This window comes from Nothobranchius furzeri, chromosome 8, assembly GCF_043380555.1.
Source record: "Nothobranchius furzeri strain GRZ-AD chromosome 8, NfurGRZ-RIMD1, whole genome shotgun sequence".
In the NCBI taxonomy this organism is placed as follows: domain Eukaryota; kingdom Metazoa; phylum Chordata; class Actinopteri; order Cyprinodontiformes; family Nothobranchiidae; genus Nothobranchius; species Nothobranchius furzeri.
The window spans coordinates 54,855,508-54,878,778 of record NC_091748.1 but is presented as its reverse complement, the minus strand read 5'-3'; the positions used below and the strand labels follow the sequence as shown (position 1 = coordinate 54,878,778).

General features: G+C 41.3%; 1 protein-coding gene across 1 annotated transcript; it reads left to right on the top strand.

The window, feature by feature from the left end:
• Positions 1 to 19,080: 19,080 nt before the first annotated feature.
• On the top strand, positions 19,081 to 21,179 carry s1pr3a (sphingosine-1-phosphate receptor 3a). The gene is made up of 2 exons (XM_015971410.3): positions 19,081 to 19,275; positions 19,721 to 21,179. Exon 2 carries the CDS (start codon positions 19,835 to 19,837, stop codon positions 21,029 to 21,031), a length of 1,197 nt encoding a protein of 398 aa, XP_015826896.1. The 5' UTR covers positions 19,081 to 19,275; positions 19,721 to 19,834; the 3' UTR covers positions 21,032 to 21,179.
• Positions 21,180 to 23,271: the final 2,092 nt, after the last annotated feature.

Genomic DNA, 23,271 nt, shown 5'->3' with positions numbered 1-23,271 from the left:
TTGTAACTTGCTTTTAGTGATTTCAGTGTACTGAATGTATCTGGGTGTGCTTCTTAATGAAGTTGCTTTCATTTTAAAAGATACAACCCCCTAAAATGTCAAGTCATGCTTGCTGACATCATAAAATCCAGTCCGACACAGTTTCATTTTCTGTTTATCGGAAGTCAGTCTCGCCATCGAGATCTTTATTACTCACTCTTGTCATTTCTGAGAACTCTGGATTTGCTTTCTGTTTTCAGTCTGATCACATGAACTCTCCCAGCTGCATCTGCTAGATCAACAACCACTTATATCTTTTACATGTATTTCTCCTCTTGAATTCTCTAATTTCATGAAGCTGTACCTTTATTTTAAATTAATAATTACCCCCCCCCCCCCCCTCAATTTAATAACTTTAAAAGCACACATGTACAGGATGTCTTTGTTACTTCCTTAATTGCATCAGCTGGGATGCTTTATCCACTAATTACTGATGCTTGTGAGTCACCATGGTAACCACTGAGATGTCACAAGAATCTGAAATCACAACAAAAGTCACAAAAATGTGATTTGATGTCTGACAGTTTATCACCATGTGATTCATGTTACAAGTCTTTTCCATTTAAAAAAATACTCAATACAATGTGATGGTAGTCAACATCCACCAATCCACGTTTGACAAATAATAATGATGCTGAAAATCAAGCAGACATGGTTTAATAAGTGGATTTCAAATTACGTTCTCACTCAAATAATCTACTACTTAATCAAGCTGGGAGAAACTACAGCAAATTAACGCCATCATACTGGTTCTGGTTTATTAGAATGCTAAAGGAGACTAATGGTTTATTTTTACTGAACTCTGTAAAATAAAAATGGCATAAAGACTGCTGCTTTTTATAAAAAGAAAACAAAAACATTGGGTTAAGATTGTATAAATCTGAGGTTTTTACTCTAAAATTATTTTTGATATCAGCAGTTTTTCTATAAAAACAAAACAATATTTAACAAAATAAACACAAAGTTTCTTGTTCTGAGCAGTCTGTTATTTTACGTGTGCATGCACTTCAGCAGAAGTGTGACCCCAACATTCCCATCTCATACACATTTCTATCCTCCTCAGAGATTTTCCTCCATGGCTGCAGTTTCTCTAATGTACATTAATCACACTAATATTCTCAGAATGATCCACTCAGGCAGTTCCTCCAGAGACGTGATGCAACCAGACAGTGACCTTGTGACCCGATTGCCTCACTGTAGCGCCTGCATTTTTACACATCTGAGTGATGATGAAATCATTTCAGTCCTACATATTTGTATGAGTCTGGGTCATAGGCTGCAACAGAAACTAATAACTGCATACAAACCAAATCTCTAGGTATTTTGCTTTATAGCTTCAAGTTGTATTAAAATGGTTTATTTCACCCAATGGATAAAATAAATCACAGTTTATGTAATGTTTGGGATATAATTTCAGCCTGTTTGTAACATATAAACAAGGTTTTTAAATACAATACAAATATATTTGAAGAAAAAGTCGTTCGTCCCACTACAATAATTGTCCACAAGGGGGCAGTGTAGTGTTAGGGATAGACTCGTAGAAACCTGAAGTTGGTATCATGGCAGCTAACTGCTTGTCTGCTTTACTCCTTGGGCAGCTTTGATGGTAAATACGTTCACAAGGAACTGGTAAGTTTACTGAACTCCAGTGAGAACCATCAGACCTCTGACTGGAGTGGTATGAAAGTCCCCAACAACTTGGACTTGGACCTGGGTCAACTTTCAGTCTGTTTGGTGCTTTGTTTGGTCATCATGTGTTAAAATGAGTCATTATTCATACTTATACAATCTGCACCAAAAAGATTTTTTAATGGATATAAACTCAGATTAATTATTTACACTGATGAATCTTGCCAAATCTTTTTGCAGAACTCTAACGTGCAGGTTGGTGCCTCTGATTTTCTGGTTTTCCCACTCCTTCTCTAAACAGGAAGTTTGTGTCTCGGCGGGGCATCAGCAGCAGACAGCTGATGATCAGATAGCCTGGCTGTGGAGCTCCCAGCTCTCCCAGTGAGGCTAAAGATTAACTGGGATTTTGGACTTCCATTTGGTTGTCCCAGCATCCCGAGACACAGCAAGAGACAAAAAAAAACAGATGAGGTCATGAAGCCAACAGCGTGCCCACTCTAAGCCAGTCAGCTCCCCCACTGTGTGATCATTTAAACTTCCTCTTAGCTCCACAGCATCCTAAATGGGGCGGGTGGGGGGGTGCATTGTAATTGTGAGAAAAACTGGAGTCAGAGGTGAAACAAAATGAGCCCCAAAGGAGGAAATGACCAAAGAGGTCTGAGAGTGTCCGTTTTTATCTGAATCAACACATTTGAGAGATGTAGCCTCCTGATTCCTTGGCAAGAGCTGTCCAACCTGATGCAATAATAGTTGGAGAGGAGTTTAAGGAACGATTGCACTGAAAGGTGAACTCACGACACTCAGGAGACTTCCTGATGCTGTGCGTGTGAAACTCACCACGGGTAACAATGAACGCTCGGCTGGGCGGTGGTTTGTGAGGCACAGGATCAGAATCACGAGTTGTTCATGACAGAAAAATGTCACCCTGGTGTTGGCAAGGAGGCTAGCGTAGGAAGAAAAGTATAAAGGCAGAATATCTCAAGTCATTGTTTGATTTAATACAGAGGAGATGTTAAATCAAGACTACAGGAAGATAAAATCAGCTCCACCACATTCTGTGCTTTTGCTTGATAAAATAAAGAGGTTTCATAGAGGCAGCAACGGCCACTTCCTGTCAGATACCAACAAACTCAAATAAAAACAGAAGTGGAGAGCTCTGCCCTGTCCTGTTCTGGTCACTCTCCACCCTCCGACTTCCACATCAGTCCCCGTCCTCTGTGATTCTCCAGCCAAACCGCCCGTTTCCTTCTACCATGTTTGGGCTTAATTCACTTCAAAAACATCTCCTGAGCTGAGACTTAAAACAGAAATCTTTGGTTGATTCAGTCACAACTTGCTAAGTAATGCCTGTTATTGGACCGAGGGAAAAACAGAAATCTGCTTTGGCTTTTGGATCACCGGGATCAAAGAAGGTCAAACAAGAAACCTGAAAGACAAGCAATTCTCTGTTGGGAGGATTTCCTCACTCGATGCACTTTTTTCTTCTTCTTTAAAATACGTACAAGAGCTTGAGTGTGAATTAGGCCAGTAAGTGGTGTAATTAGGTAACTGACACCCAGACACATGGGCCTTTCACAGTGAGGACTCACCGATGTACGTACACACACACACACACACGCACACACGCACGCACGCACGCACGCACACACACACACACACACACACACGCACACACACACACACACACACACACACACATGTGTGTGCCTTAGAGACAGCAGACAAACAGCCTACTGTTCAAATGAACCTGCGATCATGACCAAGCCCTCGTTTACCTCCAAACGACCGTTTTAGCTGGCTCTGGATCTAGGCTGTTTGAAATATTGCATCCCCACTGCTTCCCCACTGGAATCGCTTCGATTTTACGCCGCTTTAAATCTAAAACATGGTCCATGTGTTTAAATGTAATAAACCACAGCCTAGGAAAAACTGACCTTTGTTTCTGAACGCAAACTCAAGCTATGCCAGGTTTCCAAAACAGAAAAAAAATATTTCCAAGCCAGACTGTGCAAGTGCCTTCGTGGAGTCGGTCTCAAATAGCTGGCCGTCCACTGAGAGGTCGAGTCGTGTCTTTATCTTTTGGTCTGCATCCACAAAAAACAATCCAGCAGGACTGCAGGGGAAACCATGGCTCCTAAACTCCCAAGAAACACAAGTTTCACAATGTTTTTGTTCACCCCGTCTCCATCAGGGGCTCGGATATCAGTCTGATGATGCGGTGCAGAAACGTAAACCTGAGAGATTCAGACAAAGTAAAACAAACTTCATTAGATCCCAAGCTGCACCTTTGCTGTTGCTTGTGTTTCAGACAATTTGGAGATTCCATCTGTGTGTGTGTGTGTGTGTGTGCGTGTGTGTGTGTGTGTGTGTGTGCGCGCGCGCACGCACATTTGAGAGTGATAGCTTGTTAAAATTGTGGCTGTGTTGGAGATTTATGTTCACTTTCCTGTGTCCATGGTTTGATTGTTTTGCTTTGGACTCTAGGGAAAATGGCCCAGAGGTCTAAAGAGAGGGCAAGGTTGTGTGTGTGTGTGTGTGTGTGTGTGTGTGTGTGTGTGTGTGTGTGTGTGTGTGTGTGTGTGTGTGTGTGTGTGTGTGTGTGTGTGTGTGTGTGTGTGTGTGTGTTGGAAACTATGATTTCTGCCTATACAGAAGACACCCTGGAAAAACCTGGATGAAACGCATCGTTGCTAGTTTCATAATATGAAGTTTCATTTATTTTCACACCACACACCCTGTGTTAAACACCTGTTCACGTCTTCCACCCCCGTAGTCTTTCCTTTGTTCCTTTCACACTCCATAAATAACCAAACCATCACATCTCATCCACTGTTGAGGCAAAGGTGCCAGTGGAGCCTCTGAGGCACCAACAGGCCTTCAGAGTCCACTCCCAGGAGCAGCAGGACACACGTTGGAGGGCGGGAGGATAAGGTGGGTGGTGTAGAATATTGCTGTGATCTCAGCATCGAAGCGGACCGTGATATTAGAGTCCCAAACGCAGGTGGGCTGCAGCTCCGCAGGTCTTGAAATCTACTCTCTGTGTGTCTTTGAGTCAGACACAACGTTGCACCATGTGTTCAGCAGATGCTGGAAACCTTTAAAACTTCCTGACTGCACAGAATCCTTGTGTGTGTTCAGTCCCTGGTTTTCATCCGAGTAGCAGAAGCTGCCATTGGATTCGAACACTGGTGCCTTGAAAGTCCTCGTTCATACGTTCAGTATCTTTGAAAACGGATGTTTAAAAAATAGATGAATTATGAAAGAACTAACTTTGATGTTGAAGCCCAATCTGTTATTATTTACCTGGACTCTGTGGTTTTACATGTTAAATGGATCCTAGATTTTGAAGCCTTACTATGCAACATTTAAAAACATGTTTTTGAATTTTCTTGAGCCAGCATGTGCTAAAATGACCCTTTGATCTTGAGATGGAAATATTTTAAAATATTCACACATGGGCGCGCTTAATGCCAGGGTTACCCAACAGATCACACGTTTGAAAAAGAGCAACGTGAAACAACTCTGAATCAAACCTCTCTGGCACCGCATCAGAAGGCGGTGGTCACTAACTTAGGGGTAAAACTGGACGCAGAACTCAGATTTGATGCTCAAGTGAACGGTATTGTGAGATCTTGCTTTTTTCATCTACGCCGCCTAGCGAAAATTAAGCCATTTCTGTCCCATAGTCATTTGGAAACTGTAATCCATGCCTTTGTTACCTGCAGGCTGGATTATTGTAATTCGCTATATGCGGGGCTTAGGCAAGCTCCAATAGCACGCCTCCAGGCGGTTCAGAACTATGCAGCTCGGTTGTTAACATCTACCAGGAGGTCTGAACATATTACACCAGTCCTACGTGCCTTGCATTGGCTCCCTGTCTTTTATCGCATCAGGTTTAAGGTCATCCTGTTTGTGTTTAAGGCGTTAAACTCAGGGGCACCTAAATATCTTGCTGAAATCATCCACCAACATGTCCCGGTGCGTTCCCTTAGGTCAGCTGACCAGAGATTACTAACTGTGCTGCTGATCATCTTCTACACTGCTGCAGTCGAATCCATACTTTGCTCATCCATCACTGTCTGGTTTGGGTCAGCCACAAAAATGGACAAATGCAGACTACAGCGTATTATTAAAACAGCAGAAAAAAATAATTGGTGCCCAACTGCCCTCTGTCCAGGAACTGTACATCAGCAGGACCAGGCAGAGAATATTGTCCAAGATGCCACACATCCTGCATCTACTCTCTTCCATCTCCTCCCATTTGGCAGACGCTATAGATCGCTGTACACAAAAACTACCAGACACAAGAACAGTTTCTTTCCTTCAGCCATTTCTCTCCTGAATCTGAAGATTATTTTACCATCCTTTTATTATAGTTTTTAATACTTATTCAGTATGCTTATGGATGTGTGTGTGTGTGTGTGTGTGTGTGTGTGTGTGTGTGTGTGTGTGTGTGTGCGTGTGTGTGCGTGTGTGTGTGTGTGTGTGTGGGTATGTATATATATGTGTGTGTGTGTGTGTGTGTGTGTGTGTGTGTGTGTGTGTGTGTGTGTGTGTGCGTGCGTGCGTGCATGCATGCATGCGTGTGTGTGTGTGTGTGTGGGTATGTATATATGTATATATGTGTGTGTGTGTGTGTGTGTGTGTGTGTGTGTGTGTGTGTGTGTGTGTGTGTGCGTGTGTGTGTGTGTGGGTATGTATATATGTGTGTGTGTGTGTGTGTGTGTGTGTGTGTGTGTGTGTGTGTGTGTATGTATATGTGTGTGTGTGTGTGTGTGTGTGTGTGTGTGTGTGTGTGCGTGCGTGCGTGCGTGCATGCATGTGTGTGTGTGTGTGTGTGTGTGGGTATGTATATATGTATATATATGTGTGTGTGTGTGTGTGTGTGTGTGTGTGTGTGTGTGCGTGCGTGCGTGCGTGCGTGCGTGCGTGCGTGTGTGTGTGGGTATGTATATATGTATATATGTGTGTGTGTAAATGAACATGTGTGTGGGTATACATGTTCTTATGTGTTTTTAGGTATTTTTATTCTCATTTATTGTGGTTGTTGTATGTTTTAGAGAGCGAACATCTACCGAAGACAAATTCCTTGTAAATGTAATTTTACTTGGCCAATAAATCTGAAATCTGAATCTGATCTGAATCTGATCTTAATCTGAAAATCTGTGCCTAGGTACAGCCTGAAGTCGTGGGAGTCGTGCCTTTTCAATACTTGGACCAAGTCTCTGGAATGAGCTGCCAGCTGATGTAAAACAGGCGAAGTCATTAGAAACCTTTAAAGGAAGACTAAAAACACATCTGTCCTCACTGGGGTTTGGACTTTGAAGTTGGGGGAAGTAGGCCGGATATTGGACTGTGAACTTTCACTCAGGTTTTCGTATTGTATTTTAAATGGATTTCTTATTGTATTTTACATGGATTTCTTATTGTATTTTAAATGGATTTCTTATTGTATTTTACATGGATTTCTTATTGTATTTTTAATGGATTTCTTATTGTATTTTAATGGTCATTTCTCTGTCCTATTGTGGTGCTTTTTATTGGTGTACAGCGCTTTGTTTGTCCATTTTGGCCATGTGAAAGCGCTCTATAAATAAAGTTGATTTGATTTGATTTGAAACCTAAATCATAAGCAGATGTAATAAATTAGACACAATCTGTATTTAAAGTATATTATATCTGTATGGAATATGAGTTGATATGACCTGTTTTGGACCTCCAGTCAGCCGTCACATCGGCCCTGACTAATGAGAAGTGAAGTGGGTTTGTTTGCCTTTATCTCCCCCTGCTTGTCTCTGAAGCCAGAGGGCTTTAGGGTGTTCATGCCCCATGGCTGTTGTTGATGGTTAAGCGGCCTCCACGTCAGCCTTACCTCCACAGATCTCTATCAAGCCTTTCTTTTTGTGGAGCGCCGCTGCACAACACAAGCCACAGAGCTCGCTGTCAGCCAGAAGCTGGTAACCCGGCTGATTGCCATTCACCGAGTCGTTCATTCACAAACATGCTCTATTCGTTTCACACTGCAGCTCACATGCTGGGAAATACCTTCAGAGCAACATGCTACGCTCGTCTCACGGGTCAGCAGACGGGCTCGACTGTCGAATTCCCTTAAAAAAACACATGATGAACCGATGATCTTTGATAATAAATCTTTCTCTTTTGTGGCTTGTAAATTAGAAAATCACAGCTTACCATGTTTGTTGTTTACATAACCTAAAAGTCAGTCTTCTTGTCAGCGTGAAAGCATTTTCATGATTCACTAGAAGAAGAAGCAATTTTTTATATTGCACCTCTCAAGATAAAAATCACGAGTCGCTTCACTGAACTACAATAATAATAATTATGTATACCGGTATATATATATTATATATATATATATATATATATATATATATATATATATATATATAATGTTAAAATGATCATAAAAAGTCCTAATAAAAATGAGGGAAATGTTAAATTTAAAAAGTTATGAGAAGCAAGAAAGAAATCAAATCTGAAAATATATTATGGGACCCCAGAAAAGACATTTGTAATAAATTCATATTTAAATAGATATATCATTGCCTTTGTATTGATTTTAGTCCCATTCTGTACTTTTTTTTTACAATAGTTGAATTACTGAACGCGTTCATTACTGCTGTTATTATTACCAAGGTTTCATGTGATTGTTTCACCACTGTCCCAAGTTCTTGTGGGTTTGCATGCATGCAACCAAACACATGAATCATGTGAAGCCCATTAACGTGACAGCTAATGTGACAGTTAAACTCCATGTTTGAATATGCAGCTCGTCCATGTTAAACTTAAAACAATCATAATAGTTGTTTTAACCCTAATTCACATTCCTAATGAAGTCATTTTTATAAGCTAATGGCTAAGCAGCCTAAAAGCTAACCAGTGTGATTTTTAGTTGAAATAAATGCAAACTAAAGTTACATGGAACATAAATTGAAGTATGTAAACATATCTGGTGACGGCGTGTTTACTGCCTGCTTTTCTAGAAGCTATTAGTCAGACTCCTTCCTGACGATTAACCACGATTCATCCCTTTAGTTATCCCATCGACCAGGAGGAAGTCCCATAATGCGCTGATCTCCTCTCATGCCTGTTCCATGTGGAAGATGGAGTTTTTGTGTCAAACATACATATTTTGTGTTGGAGAATTGTTGAGCTCATTATAGAGCTTCTATGAAAGCTGGACTTTTCCAGATCGAAACATTATTCTTCTGAAAGCCCTGCTGTAGATCCACTGCTGGCTTCTTTTCCTGCTTGTGTATCTGTCATTTCTGTCTCCTTGTTTTTGTTTTTGCTCGTGGAGCGCCTCAGAATTCTTCAAAAGGCGCCTTACGAATAAACTTTACTCACGTACAGACTTAAAGGTGTGGGTGACTGAAAAATACATTTTTATGATTTTTTCTGATTATAATCGGTCACTCTGAGTCCTCATGCAGGCTGAATATGAAAATTGACTCCTGCACCTGCCTCCTGCAAAATAGATGGTGAAACTCTGGTATTTGAAAATCCTGACAGATCTACGTCACACTGTGAAATAGCATTCACGGACTCACCTGATCTTGACTCGTAATGGGAAAGGCTGTTGTTGGCTTAACGTCCAGGGCCCAGTAGCGAAAGGCTCGGCTAGTTTAAATGATAAATGACCCGCACTTGTATAGCGCCTCTCAGAGTAAGGACTCCAAAGCGCTTTACACTACAGTGTCTCATTCATCCATTCACACACACATTCACACACTGATGGTGATGAGCTACGATGTAGCCACAGCTGCCCTGGGGCGCACTGACAGAGGCGAGGCTGCCGAGCACTGGCGCCACCGGTCCCTCCGACCACCATCAGCAGGCAAGGTGGGTTAAGTGTCTTGCCCAAGGACACAACAGCAGAATTATCTGTCCGGAGCCGTGATCGAACCTGCAACCTTCCGATTACTGGACAACCCGCTCAACCTGTTGAGCTACTGCTGCCCCAATTAACCCTTTGGGCACCAGTTGTTCAAGAAAATGTTCAATTTAGACATGACTATTTCAAAAGGTTGTAGCTTAGAAATTGTTAGAGATGAAGGGAAACTGTAAATGAGAAAAATCTTCAGTAGGACCCAAAGTTTGTGTTGGGAGCAAATTCACGTATCTAATTTGCACATCATGACTTCATCAGGCTGCCGTACTGGAATGCATCTTTGTTCCAGATGTTCCATCTGATTTTTACATGTTATTTTTAAATTTTCATTATATTTTGAAATTGTTAATTTATATATACATATATAAAGCTCTTTTTAAGGTTAAAATTAAACGTTTTATTTTATTTTTATGATTATGTGGCACACTTTGACTTCCATATATAACACATCTGCCGCTTTATTACAACTTTTTATTTTTACTTTGCCGCTACGCCTGCCACGTTAGCTGTGTTTTAACCACCATGTCCCAAAGACAGTGAAACAAACTTCAAACCCAACATTTGGAGCTTGTAAGTGCAGCACCAGCTGTCTGTTGCTGCTCGCTGCAGCAACGTCAATTTTTCCGGCTGGATGAGCGAATTTCTTCATTAGAGTCAATTTTCTGCTTCATAATGGAGTCAGTCATGACCAGACAAAGAGATCAGTCAACAAAGACCAGATCTACCGGCTTTTTTAAGTTTTATCCCTCGAATATTCGCCCTCTTTGTGCTTCGCTCGTCTCTTCCTCTCGTACTCTCCCTGACCGGGAACCTCTCGGAAGGAGGCAGTTTTCAAACTGTAAAATCTCAGAAACTTTTAATATAAACACACCCATAAGTGTTGCTCAACCTGAAGTTACACATCCCCACCGTCTTCTGGTGTAAAGTAGTAACTGCATGAAGGATTTGTAGCTGTGGCTCGTTAAAAGACAGCAATGATGCTTGTCGCAATATTGCGACTTTGGCGCTTTACGGGTTAAGTTAACTGTTAGCATTAGCAACTTCACCTCATGGCAGAACTCCTCCACTCTTGTGTTATTTGTGGAGATAAAACATCCATGTCGCAAGCCAGTGAAAGGGTCGTGTTGCTGTTATCCAATCTGGGACAAGATGTCCAGGAACCAAGACTCCAAAACCTGCCGTCTGAAGCTCAGCTGTGATGTTGCCACCTTGGCCTTGCTGAGCCAGGGGTTTGTGACCTTTTTTGTGCCCTGAGTTCTACCTTCAAGGCATTCATTTCTACTAGAGACCACTGCAAATATACTGATTAAACAAGTAACCCACTCCTTTAAACATAATTATGTTCTTTTTCCCATCTCATCATATTTCCCTCTGGGATTAATAAAGTATTTTTGAATTTCAATTAGAATTTGAATTCGGACATGTTTTGCTAAAAAGAGATGCACCAGTTAAGTGACAACTCAATTTTTTTGTATTTATTTTATGTTTATTTGTGCAAAAAATGTGAATGTGAAAAGTTATTTATTCCGGAGAGCCTTAATGTTATAACTGGGTTGCATAATTAGTCTGAGAGACGTTGTTTGAATATTTGTGTTTGCAAGATTTAGATTTTTCCCTTTTTCCGGTTTCTCTTGTATTTTTAAATAATCTGTAATATAATTTTGTTTGTTGATATAATATAATCAAATATAAATAATACTATTAATTTCCACATTCAATTAATTTGATTGTATTTTTTGCATTTAGTCACATCTCCTCTGTTAGAGTTGCCGAGGATAGATCACCTAATCTTGTCTCGTCTCGTCTTCTTCCGCCTAGCCGGGTCCGGGTCCGGGTCCGGGTCATGGGGGCAGCATCCCAACTAGGGAGTTCCAGACTGTCCTCTCCCCAGCCAGAGATCACCTAAACATGTCACAAAGCATTCCCTAAAGCGTCTGGAGAGCCATCGGAGGAACTGCCTTTTCCTCAGTTCTTATTGTCCCCAGGAACGTGTCTGTTTAGCTTCATCGTACTTATTAGCAGTCAAATAAACCACACAGATTTTACATGGAAATTTCCAGAAAAACTGGTTTGGAAAAGGGCCTACTTCCCTTTGTGAGGCTAGCTAGTATCTCTATAACTTTGGCAACTGAAATTATTTCAAATTTTAACAAAATTGTGTCTGGAAACATTTTTTTGTTCTTACTGAAGATGTCATTCACTTGAAAACCATTTTAAATGATTATTTCTGATTATAATCAGCCACTCTGAGTTTTTCCATGCAGGTTGAACATGAACCTCTCTCTCCTGCATTAGCTTCTAGAAAAAAGATGGTGAAACTCTAGGATTTGAAAGGCCTGACAGATGTCACACTGAAAGAAAAGAAAGAAAGAAAACAATCTTTTATCTCTCGAGATCACCAGGTGCTTCACAAACAAAACAACAACAAACAAAGTATGAAAAAGATTTCAAAAATCATTTAAAAATATGTTTAAAATGAGAGCAAAGTAAAAATTGTGATTAAAAAAATAATAATGTAAGGCAAGGGAGAGAGATGAATAGAAAAGAGGGAAATCAGTGAATCCCGGAATCGGTGGAATAAGTAGAAAGAGCAGAATAAGGAGAGGGTGGTGACGAAGCTCACACCAAATCCAGCCTGAACAGGTGAGTTTTCAGCTGCTTTTTAAAGGAGACCACTGAGTCCATTGATCTCAGGCTCAGGGGGAGAGAGTTCCAGAGTCTGGGGGCCACAGCAGCAGATGATCTGTCACTTAACATTCATGGACGGACTCACCCATTTTGACTCACAACAGGGAAGGCTGTTGTTGGTTTAGCATCCAAGAAACAGCAGAGAATGTCTCGGCTAGCAGAAGCTAACTGTTAGCTTTACCAACTCCACCACACAACAGAACTCCTCCAGGCTTGTGTCATTTGTGGGGATAAAACATCAATGTTGCAGAGCAAATGTGGCAGAGTTGTGTTGCTGTTATCCAATCACAGGTGAGATGTTTGAATATCAGGAAATAAGAGTCCAAATCCTGCTGTCTGAAGCTCAACTCTGATCTGGCTTATTTCTAGTTACTGAAACAGGCCCACCAGAGCCGTTTTCCCCCAGAGTACGACTTGCAAGGCATTCATTCCAACTAGAGACCACTGCTAATGTATTTATTAAACAAGTGAAGCACGTTTAAAATATTATTATAGTGAATGATGTTGTTGGATCCAAAATTCAGAGAAAAATCGAAGTTTCTATATATTAACTGTTTTTATAAAGCACATTTAAATGAACAACTAGCCAAGAGTTTTTTTTTTTTTACCTATCTAACCAAACAGATTAAGAACTAGTTCTTATATCCAACTGTGGCCTGGCAACATTGCTTTTGAAAGGAAAGGGAAATTTATCACTTCCATTTCTCCTCACATTTAATATTTAAGAGGGTGGAATGAAACTCAGATCTGTAGGAGATGTGATGACGATACCAGTTAGTCCAAAGATTTCTGTTTTGTGCACCTAATGATTTTAGGGAAATAAAGTATAAATGGCCTGCCTGTATTTGATATAGCGCCTTCTTGAGTTCTAGAACCCCCAAGGCACTTTACAGCACAATCAGTCATTCACCCATTCACACACACATTCACTCCCTAATGGTGATGAGCTGTAGTGTAGTCACAGCTGCCCTGGGACGCGTTGATGGGGGCGGGGCCTGCTGAGCCCTGGTGCCACCGATCACTTCAATCACCACCAGCGGGTAATGTGGGTTAAGAGTCTTGCCTAAGGACACAACAGCAGCATTCTCTGCTGGGGCCGGGATTGATCCTACAACCCTCTGATACTGGACAACCCGCTCTACCTCCTGAGCTGTCTATGATTAACCTGCTTCACTATGAGAGGTGTTTTTTATTTTCCTCTGGGTGAGGTTAAGAAGACTACAGCTGGAGATTATTATAACAGGTTCAGACCTGAACCGGTTGAATGCAGTTGTAGAAATTGACTTAGAAAATCAGTATTTTTTGATAAACTATGTTAAAACCTGCTGTGAGATCTAAAAAAACAAGAAACGCCAGTCTCCTGATTCTTTAACTAATGGAGGATCATTACAAACCATTTAAAGATTTCGGTATGGTGCTACGAAAGCCTTTTGAATCCAACTGGAACACTTGGAGAATGTAATGTGTATTTATATGAAGAATGCAATTTCACAAATCCCCCTGGAGTCATTAGAACAAATGAAAGTTTAAAATAGGCCTCAGATTGGAGATCAGAGACAGAGAGCTTGTTTTGGTGCAAACAAATTCTGGTCCTGCAGCGCGCACACACTCACACACACGCACATGTGCAAACACAAACACACCCACACCCACACACACACATGCACAAACACACACACACAGGATTTTTTTCCCAGACATCAGAAAAAAGGTTCTGAGAGAAAAAAGTGGGCATGATTGTTTACATAAGTCAACACTGATTTATTTATAGCATGTTTTGGCAAAGAAACTGCTTAAAGACTATTTAGAGTTTGAGGCCTTTTTTCACAAAGAAAACAGCGGAAAGATTTGACATTCCAGACTGATGGTGTGAGATAAAGGGACCGTGACCATGATGAGGAGTTTTTACCAACAGTTGCCATGAGACCCTGAGCTTCTGTGCACAAAACTTTCCTCCTATTAGGTTTAGCCCCTTTTGGCTGTCATGTCCTCTTCTAGGACTTTGGGGACACTACAGTATACTCTGGGGAGACTAAACAGCAGTGAAAGAGCAGCTGGGGGACACAACGTCTCAGGTCCAGATTACCTCCATTTAAAAGACAAAGGACATTCATTTGAGGACGTTGATGTTTGCATTTTGGACAAAGAAGACAAGCGGTTTGAGACAGGGGTACGGGTAGCTTTGCATGCGCAAATAAATAACCCCCCTCCCTCAACATGTATATGCATGCACTTTGAACCATTCCCAGTAAAAATCAGGCTCATTCACGTCTCCGCCAGGCTGACCACGACTAACGGCCCTCTCCATGTTGGAATGCTCATCCAAGGTGTGGGTCTGTTCTCACCCAGCCTTCCCTTTGTTCCACCTAACGGTGTTCTAAACCACCTGGATCCCAGAAAACCTTCAACAGCTACATGTGCAACAAGGAAGGAGTTGGAGAGGTTTAGCATTACTTTATAAATATCCATGCTTTTACTTTTATATCACCTGAACATCATTTGTTGCTTTATGACCACAAAAGTGTTTTCCTAAAGATTGCCCCGGGTATGTGTGTACTTGTAGTACTCTGGGAGAAGGTCAGTCATGAGCCAGGCATGTATGGCATTTGTACAGAGGGAGCAAAACAGGAAAAGCTGTTAAAGCAAAAGGATGTTATTACACACCAAACTGATTTCTACGGCAGCGATTCAAACCAAACACCTTTTTTATTTTGCTAACACACAACTCTGCTAGTTTTTCTCCTTGATCACAATAAAAACCCTAGTGTCAAAAGTTTATAATCACTTGAGGATGTTCTCCATGGAAACACCCATGAAACTGGTCTAAATGGAGAATATGGCAAAAGACCATGACAGCGAGAAATCAGGATATCTTCAAAAATTGCTTTAATAAATTTAAAAAATGCACATTATTCCTGTAATTCTAATTATGACAGTGAACAGATGGATCTGTGAGGAAAGCGTTTTCAATCAATTTGAGTCTGAGAATAAACTAAAGGCTGACTGATATTATTTTTTTCTATTGCGACACAGATGCCGATATGTAGATGTCACGATGGCCGATATAAGCTGGCGGTTTCTTGGGCCAATTTTCAAGGCCGATATCTTAACATTTTCCACCGTATTTGGATGCTAAAATGTCACAAATTACTCCAGTTGATGCACTACATTTCTGAAGTTGAACCAGTTTTAGAACTCTGAATTTAACCAACTATTAAATTTTAATTTTGTGCACTGCTCAGTGCTAAAAACAATCATCTAACTAAAGTTAATCAGCAATGGCAAAAATCGGCTCGACACATCAGCCGACTGATATATCGGTCCAGCCCTAAACACACAACTGTTTATGCTTCTGAGAAATAAACCCTCTAATATTTAAAGGACCAGCACATTCTATGGAGATGATCCAGGAAACTCTGGATTAAATCTCATCAGATTACCTTCAAAATTTGACAGCTAAATGGATCAAGGTCTGACGGGCTGGAGTGATGGGTTTTTGGTGACAAAATCTAAGGTTTGAAAGAAAATAGAAACATTAACTGCTTTTAAAATAGTAATTTCTAACTCGGGTTTCCTGTCAATTTGCTCTATTTCATTTTGAGACTAACCTCATGATTGTTTCTATGGAAACAACTTTACCAACCGAACCCAAACTTTAACGTTTGAACTTATTTTATTCTAATTATCATGTGTTTGGGCTGCATCATGTGAATCTTCCCTCTGTGGGATCAATAAAGTCTATTAATTTATTTGTTTGTTCACCTTTTCATTCATTCATTCATTCATTCATTCATTCATTCATATGTGGAAAACACTGATAAATCTTGTATTTTAAGCCTCCGAAGACAAATATGACTCTAAAATTAAAATATAATGTTTAAGAGAAATCCTTCACATAAAATATTGAAACATGCAAATTTACAAAGAAAACGTGAGAACATAAAGCCATCCCAAACGTCTCCGATGTCACTTGCATGCTTTTTTCTGTATCACCTTTGAAGTTGATTTCACATCAAAATGACGTCTTTTTTTGTGTCTGATTATTTTTGCAGATTTTTTGTCGTCAGAATCTTCCAGCCTGGCTCCTGAGTGGACTGCTGAGTCGTTTTAATCACACAACAGCAGTCCTGCATCCTTTCCACATTTTACACCTCTGAAACATCTTGGCGGTCCATCGTTCTTCTATTCATTTTCATATCGGGGGTCATGGGGAGCTGGTGTCCATCTCTGATAGAAAATTAGTCCTTCAGAAGAAGATTTGTGTTTACTCTATCTTCTCGTTTGCCAGATGTGGCCCTGTGAAGCATGTTTTTGAGAGTGTGGGTAAACATCAGGAGCTGGGTGAGGGTCGAGGCCTTCCTTTTCCATTTCCACTGTTTCTGCTTCGTTCCCACTGCACTTTACATTCCTGAACAAGTAACTCACCAGTGCCTGCGTCAGCCTCCCAACGCTCAGGCGCACGTATGCAAGCTGTGACCACAAGGCATTTCTGTTTCAGAAACAATCAGTTTGTCTTGATCAGCTGATAGGTTTCCCCTTTAACTAAAACTCCAGCAGGTCTGAGTCCAGCTTGAAAAACACGACCCCAAGGCCTTCTGGGTATTTCTGTGGCGTTATTAATGGCTTGTCTGAGCATCTCTTGATGCTCAGGGTAAAGTCAACATCCATCGAGGGTCATTCATTAATCTACTGGTACTCGTACTGGGCAGACGTTTGGGACAAGCTGCCTGAATCAGCCCACATCACTAAACATAAATCTGGAAGAGGAATCTGCTTCTTCGTCTCTTACCTTCTTTCTTGTCTTCCATGACTTTTTTCCTCTTTTCTCAATCAACATTAGTCATCTGCATTAACCAGCAGGGTTGTCCATCACAGTCCCAGTTCCTGTTCGGTCAAGCAAAAACACAGAAAGTATGCACAAATCAAAGAAGCGTTGAACACTTAAAAAAAGTCGTCGGCAAACAGAGTGAAAGAAATCTAAGAATTGCTGCTGCTGACTTGAGATTATTGAATTACTAAATATCCTGTTGTCATTTCTGATTTTATTTTCCGTGACTGCAGGTGTTAAAAAGCTGAAAACATTCAAATACATTAATCTCATGATTTTTAATAGCAGCTTTTGTTCAAGCTTTTCCTGGGAAAACACATCGTTCCAGTAACTTGGAATTTGGCAAGTGTAAAGAAGTGGATTTTATTCATTTTTGGCGAGCAGTTTTGTTTACTTAAGAAACTGAGACTGAGACTATAGCTTGGCAGCAGAAAAAGTGTCAAAATAATTTAGTATTTTGAAAGTGATGGTAGGGTTTCATTAATAAGATCATAAACCGTGACGAAATAATACGTTTCCCCTATAATAAAAAAAGCATCTTTGTTCGTGATCAACCTGAGTGATTATGACCTCTTCTTTGGATCTTACAACATCGTGGCTTACAGACGACAGCTTCTTCCAAAAAGTACATACCGGTAGCCTTAGCCTAGTGAACTAGACCAAATTCTAAAGAATACATTTATTTAGCCTGGCAAGCCAGACTAAATAAATGTATTCTTTGCAAAGCAAGCACTAGGCTAAAAAGTACATAGAAGGAGAAAATCTCAGAGTGATATCTCCTCCCCTCTTGTCTGCTGGCTCCAACGACAGAGGTCAGACCTATCTCACACTCCAAGGGACCCAGAGGCCCTTTATTTGAACATGAACACTCACTGACTCATCAAATCACAGATAAAAAATGGGTTGAAATTCCCTGGCCCATCTGTCAGAGTCAAGTAACGCTGAAAAAACAAGACGAAAACATTTCTGATGTGAATCTAAAAAAAAAATAAAGGTAGTTATTGCTGATATTTACTTTTTATTTTTTTATTTTTTTTTACTTTTTTGTCAGAAACTCACAGTGAGGTTTAGAGACTAGGTTGTGAAAAATTTTTTTAACATGAAGCTGATTGTAAAATTGATGTTTTTTTCTGTTTGTGTCCAATTAAAGGAACGTTTCCTGGACTGGTAGAGCAAAGGATCCAAGTTCTTCCAGGGTGGTGGTCCCCCCTATCTGGCTACACTCCTGAACAGACATTCCCCATCACGCGCTCTGCGCTCCTCTGACCAAGGCCTGCTCGCTGTCCCTCGGTCTAGGTGTCGTACCCGTGGGGACCGGGCTTTCTCAGTCCTAGCACCGTTACTCTGGAACCAGTTGCCACCCTCAGTTAGGCTGTCCCCTTCTCTGCCAGTCTTTAAGAATCACCTAAAAACACACCTCCTCCGCTTGGCGTTTCCAGAACATGCTTGATTCGGCCCTCTATTATGTTGAATCCATTCCAGTTTTCATTGGTACTCTCAATCCATCCACTCAATCCAATTGTGTTTCACACATCTGTATTTTACCGGAATGTTTCATCTATTTTGTTATTTCCATTTTGTATTTTGTAATTTGTATTTTGTAATTTGAATTTCTTTTATTGTTGATTTATTCAGTATAATTACTTACAACTGTACCATGTTCAGCGCTTTGAGCTTCCTGACAGGGTTGCGGAAGGCGCTTTATAAATAAAGCTTTGATTGATTGATTGATTGATTGATTGATTGAAGTATACGTTGAGACAAATAAGTCCAGACGGGACACAGTGGGACAAACATGTTATCTGTGCTTTATTAGGAAATCCAAACATTAACGTGACACGTTTTTCTCCAACCAGTCAGTGTGTGCTGCTGCTCGCTCTCCCCCGACTCACAATGAATGAGAATAAAGTTTGAGATCCCGCCTCAGCGGGCGGGAGGAGCAGTGGGAGGTGTAGTCAGGACTGAGTGGTCAGTCAGTGTTCACAAAGGACTGGAAGAGGCACTCTGGATATTTGGAGGACTAATCTAAACTTTGCTTTTTATACGTGGACAAAAAACAAAATACGAACTTTTCTTTGTAGGTATCTCTCTCTTTATTGTTCCCATTGAACCTCTGAGGATTTCTTTGGTTTGCTGGACCAGAAGATCTAGAGAATCCTGGGATTTCTGTATCCAAAAGGTATGGATGTGTTTACCATAACTGAAAACAACAGAAGCTTTCATTTCAGTTAACACAGTTAGTCCTGCTAGATTTTGTTTTGCACATTCAAACACGTTTCAGGTTCAAAACTTTAACATCAGTCAGACTTACACCAGGTTTGCTTCAGAAAAAAAGGGATGAAAACCAATCAGGCATTTTTTAAATGATTGAATAAAGCTGGATCTCTAGTAGTTTAGTAGTTAGTGTTAATTGTCATAATTGAATAAACACAAGTTTTGTCATTAATGAATTTTGAAATTTTTAGATTGTTTTGAGTTAGTTTCTGAATTAGTTTTGAATTTTAAAACAGCTCTTGAAGACAGTAGGTTTTCAGAATCATCATTTGCTCTTCAATTAATTAATTAGGTCTGATTGTCCTTCAAATCCAGACGAACTTACTTTGTAAACCTTCTGTTATGGTTAGCTCCATGGGAGGAGGATGGCTGCAGTGACTCCAGGCTGAGCGGCTTCTGTTTCCAGTGCTGTGACGCCCCCTGCTGCACGGCCGAGAAAGGCCAGCTTGTGTCAGCCGGGCAGCATGAGCAACAAATTGGAGGATGAGATGAATGAAGTCATTGTCAGGCACTACAACCACTCAGGAAAGTGGGACCGCCCTCGCAGCGACGACACCTGCCAGAAGGCCGTGCTGCTCTTCATCTGCGTGCTGATAGTTCTGGAGAACATCACCGTTCTGCTCACCCTGTGGAGGAACAAGCGTTTCCACAGCCGCATGTACTTTCTCATAGGGAACCTGGCCCTGTCGGACCTCCTGGCCGGCGTGGCCTATGTAGTCAACATCTTCACCTCGGGACGTAACACCTTCTTCTTGACGCCGTCGCAGTGGCTGGCCAGAGAAGGCAGCATGTTTGTGGCCCTCAGCGCCTCCACCTTCAGCCTCCTCGCCATTGGCATTGAGAGACACATGACGATGGTCCGCCTGCGTCCCTGTGAGACAGCCGGTCGAGGACGACTTCTGGCTCTCCTGGTGGCCTGCTGGTTTGTGTCCGTGCTCCTCAGCTCCCTGCCCAGTCTCGGCTGGAACTGCCTGAAAAATCTCAATTCCTGCTCCACGGTGCTGCCTCTCTACGCTAAGAGTTACATCGCTTTCTGCATCAGCGTCTTCAGCGCACTGCTGGTGGCTGTCATCATCCTCTACATCAGGATCTATCGCCTGGTGACCTCAAGCAGCCGCAGGGTGAGCAGCCGGCCCTCGGAGCGCTCTCTGGACCTGCTCCAGACTGTAGTTATAGTGCTTGGATTATTTGTCACGTGCTGGGCCCCTCTGTTCGTCCTGTTCCTGCTGGATGTCGGTTGCAGCCCCGATAAGTGCCCGATACTCTACCAGGTGGAGTGGTTCATTGCCTTGGCTGTGCTCAACTCGGCCCTCAACCCTCTGATTTACACATTAAGAAGCAGGGAGATGAGAGCTGCTTTCTTCCGGTTACTGTGCTGCTCTCAAAGCAGTATGGAGCCCACTAGGACACCCACAGTGGGGCACCCCCACCTGGGCACCAACATCCCTACAGCAGAAAACAGCAAGACCAGTTTGGGTGGAGGTGGAGGAAGTGGTGCTGGAAAGTCCACGCTGAGCAGAGGGAAACCTCCCTCAGCTGTAAATGACAGCAAACACGCAGGTCCCTCTGCCACGGCCGTGCCTCACCCCTCTGGGCCTGCAGACCTTCTCTCGGCTGTGCTGGGGAAGGCGGGGGCGCTGCCGTCCCTCGGCAAGTTCTGAAGGGAAGCGCCTAAAAAAAGTCACAGAGAGCTAGACACTAAACAGACACTGTCCTGCTATCAGCCACTTTTCGTTTGTGCTGCAAGAACAACGAACTGTAAAATAACCAAGATAATCCAGATTTAGTCAAAATCACCTGAAGCCACTACCCGCCTTTAGCATTAACACTAATTTAAACACCACGCACAACAACCTATATGTTTGTTCCACACAAGACACCAGCTTTTCACACAGCTTGTTAAACATGCTGACGATGCTTTAAACGACACCAGAGTGTGATTACACATCTTCAGTATTATGTGTATTTACATATTTGTTTACTGATTGATTATAGGAATATATCATCACATTGTGGCACTTTTTGCATGCGTATTTGAAGGCGTTCTTAGAATACTTGCACATCACAATTAGATTGGACAGACTTTTTGTTTTCGGTGACAAAAAAATCTAGCAGCCTTGAAGCTGGTAACGTTTTGCTTTATGTGCATTAATAAACATTATGGTACTGGGATTTTAAATATTACAGTTTTTTTCGATTGCTAAAACGCGTTTTTCAAAACTGCACACACACAAAACCCCAAACATAACACACCAATTCCTAAACCGTGGCTTCCCTTTGCAACAAAACCCTGCCACCACATATCGTAACATGTTCCCAAATGGAACACGTGTTCTCATTTGGTAAACACAGCCACATTTTCACATGACACACACATACCATTCATTGCTTAAACACAAGTAGCCTTTGGGTGAACACTACCAAGCATGGAAAGAACACTGAAGAGCAAAACTGAGAACACAAGTGTCAAAAGGGAACACAGTGAATTATACACTGAATATATGACAGTGCTCACTTTTCTCTGAGACAAACATCAGACATCACACAAATTTTGAGACAACACATTTTATTTTTACGGTTATAGGGTATAAAATGGAAAACCGTGGGTGGTCCTGAAACCACTCATACACCTGGGTAGCCTTGTGGAAACTTACTTTTATGCTGCAGTCCCTGATTGCAAACTGCTCGCCCGACCCGAAAGTTTAGAGATTTGAATATTTGTGTGTTGTTGATTGAAGCTTTGAGAATTTATGTGGAAAGTGTGTGTAAACGTGAAAATTGTGTGTTGTGTTTTGACAGCAAGGTAATGTGAAATTGACATCAGAGTGTAAAGGAGGAAAATCAGAGTTCTAATATGATAAGGAAATCTTAAGTAGTGATAAACTGAGCCAAGCGATTGGGAACAGAAGTAGAGGTTGTGAAAATTGTGCCTCATTTTTGCTTTTTGAGTTTTAGCAATCGAAAAAAAAACTGTAATAGACATGTACTGTGAGAGGGGAATGTGTAATCTGAGACTAGTGGCCTAGTGAGGTCATGATGTTTATTACACACCAGAAAACAAAAGTGCAGATTATAAAGTCCCTGTTAGTAATCGATTCTCATTAATAATGGGGAAGAACTAACACTACATGAGAATTGTGTTTTATTTTTTATATCTGGGTTTAACCTCTGCGTGATGCTCAGTCTGTGAGGCTAAAGGATCACAGCCGATAACAACACTCACCGGCACGCGTAGCAACCACTCTAATGTCAACTGACCACTAGCGAATAAGAATGTTGGAGGAATTATTTAATGGTGGGAGACTGTAAAGGACTTTTATGTCATGGGTGATGTGGTGCAGCTTTAGAGCAAATAAAAAGTGTAGTGTACTCAATCAAGTTTTTGAAATGTGTTATTTCTTCCTGTTACCTCTTCTTGACTCGTTTTAATTTACTTTTCTTTGTGGAGGTGAGGACTGCCTATTTCAAAATCCTTGTGAAAGCTTAAGATTAGTGTGCATTTGTGCAAAAGTCATTAATGTCATCTGACCCATGGTAGATTGCTGAACAGTCTCTGTTCAAAGGAATAGCATTTGCATTCTACAAGACTGATGAGCTAACGGCTAGTTAGCTTTGCTTAGCCGAAAACGGCCGAGATTTTTAAAGTTTTAGAGGGTTTTATGTGAATGTTATTTTATAAACCTTTAAACTGCTGTTATTTGTTTATTCTGGTAGAATTACAAACTCATTTACTGCCAATTTTAAATCAGACCGCTCGCTACCATTGATGACTAAAGTCGTCAATTGCATTTTTTTACAGGGCGGGCATCGGAACGAGCCCCAGCACCGTGAGAATTAACACCACGTCTCTAAAGCTGATCTTCATCCACGTACGTCACACGCCACGTGATCAGGAAGGAGA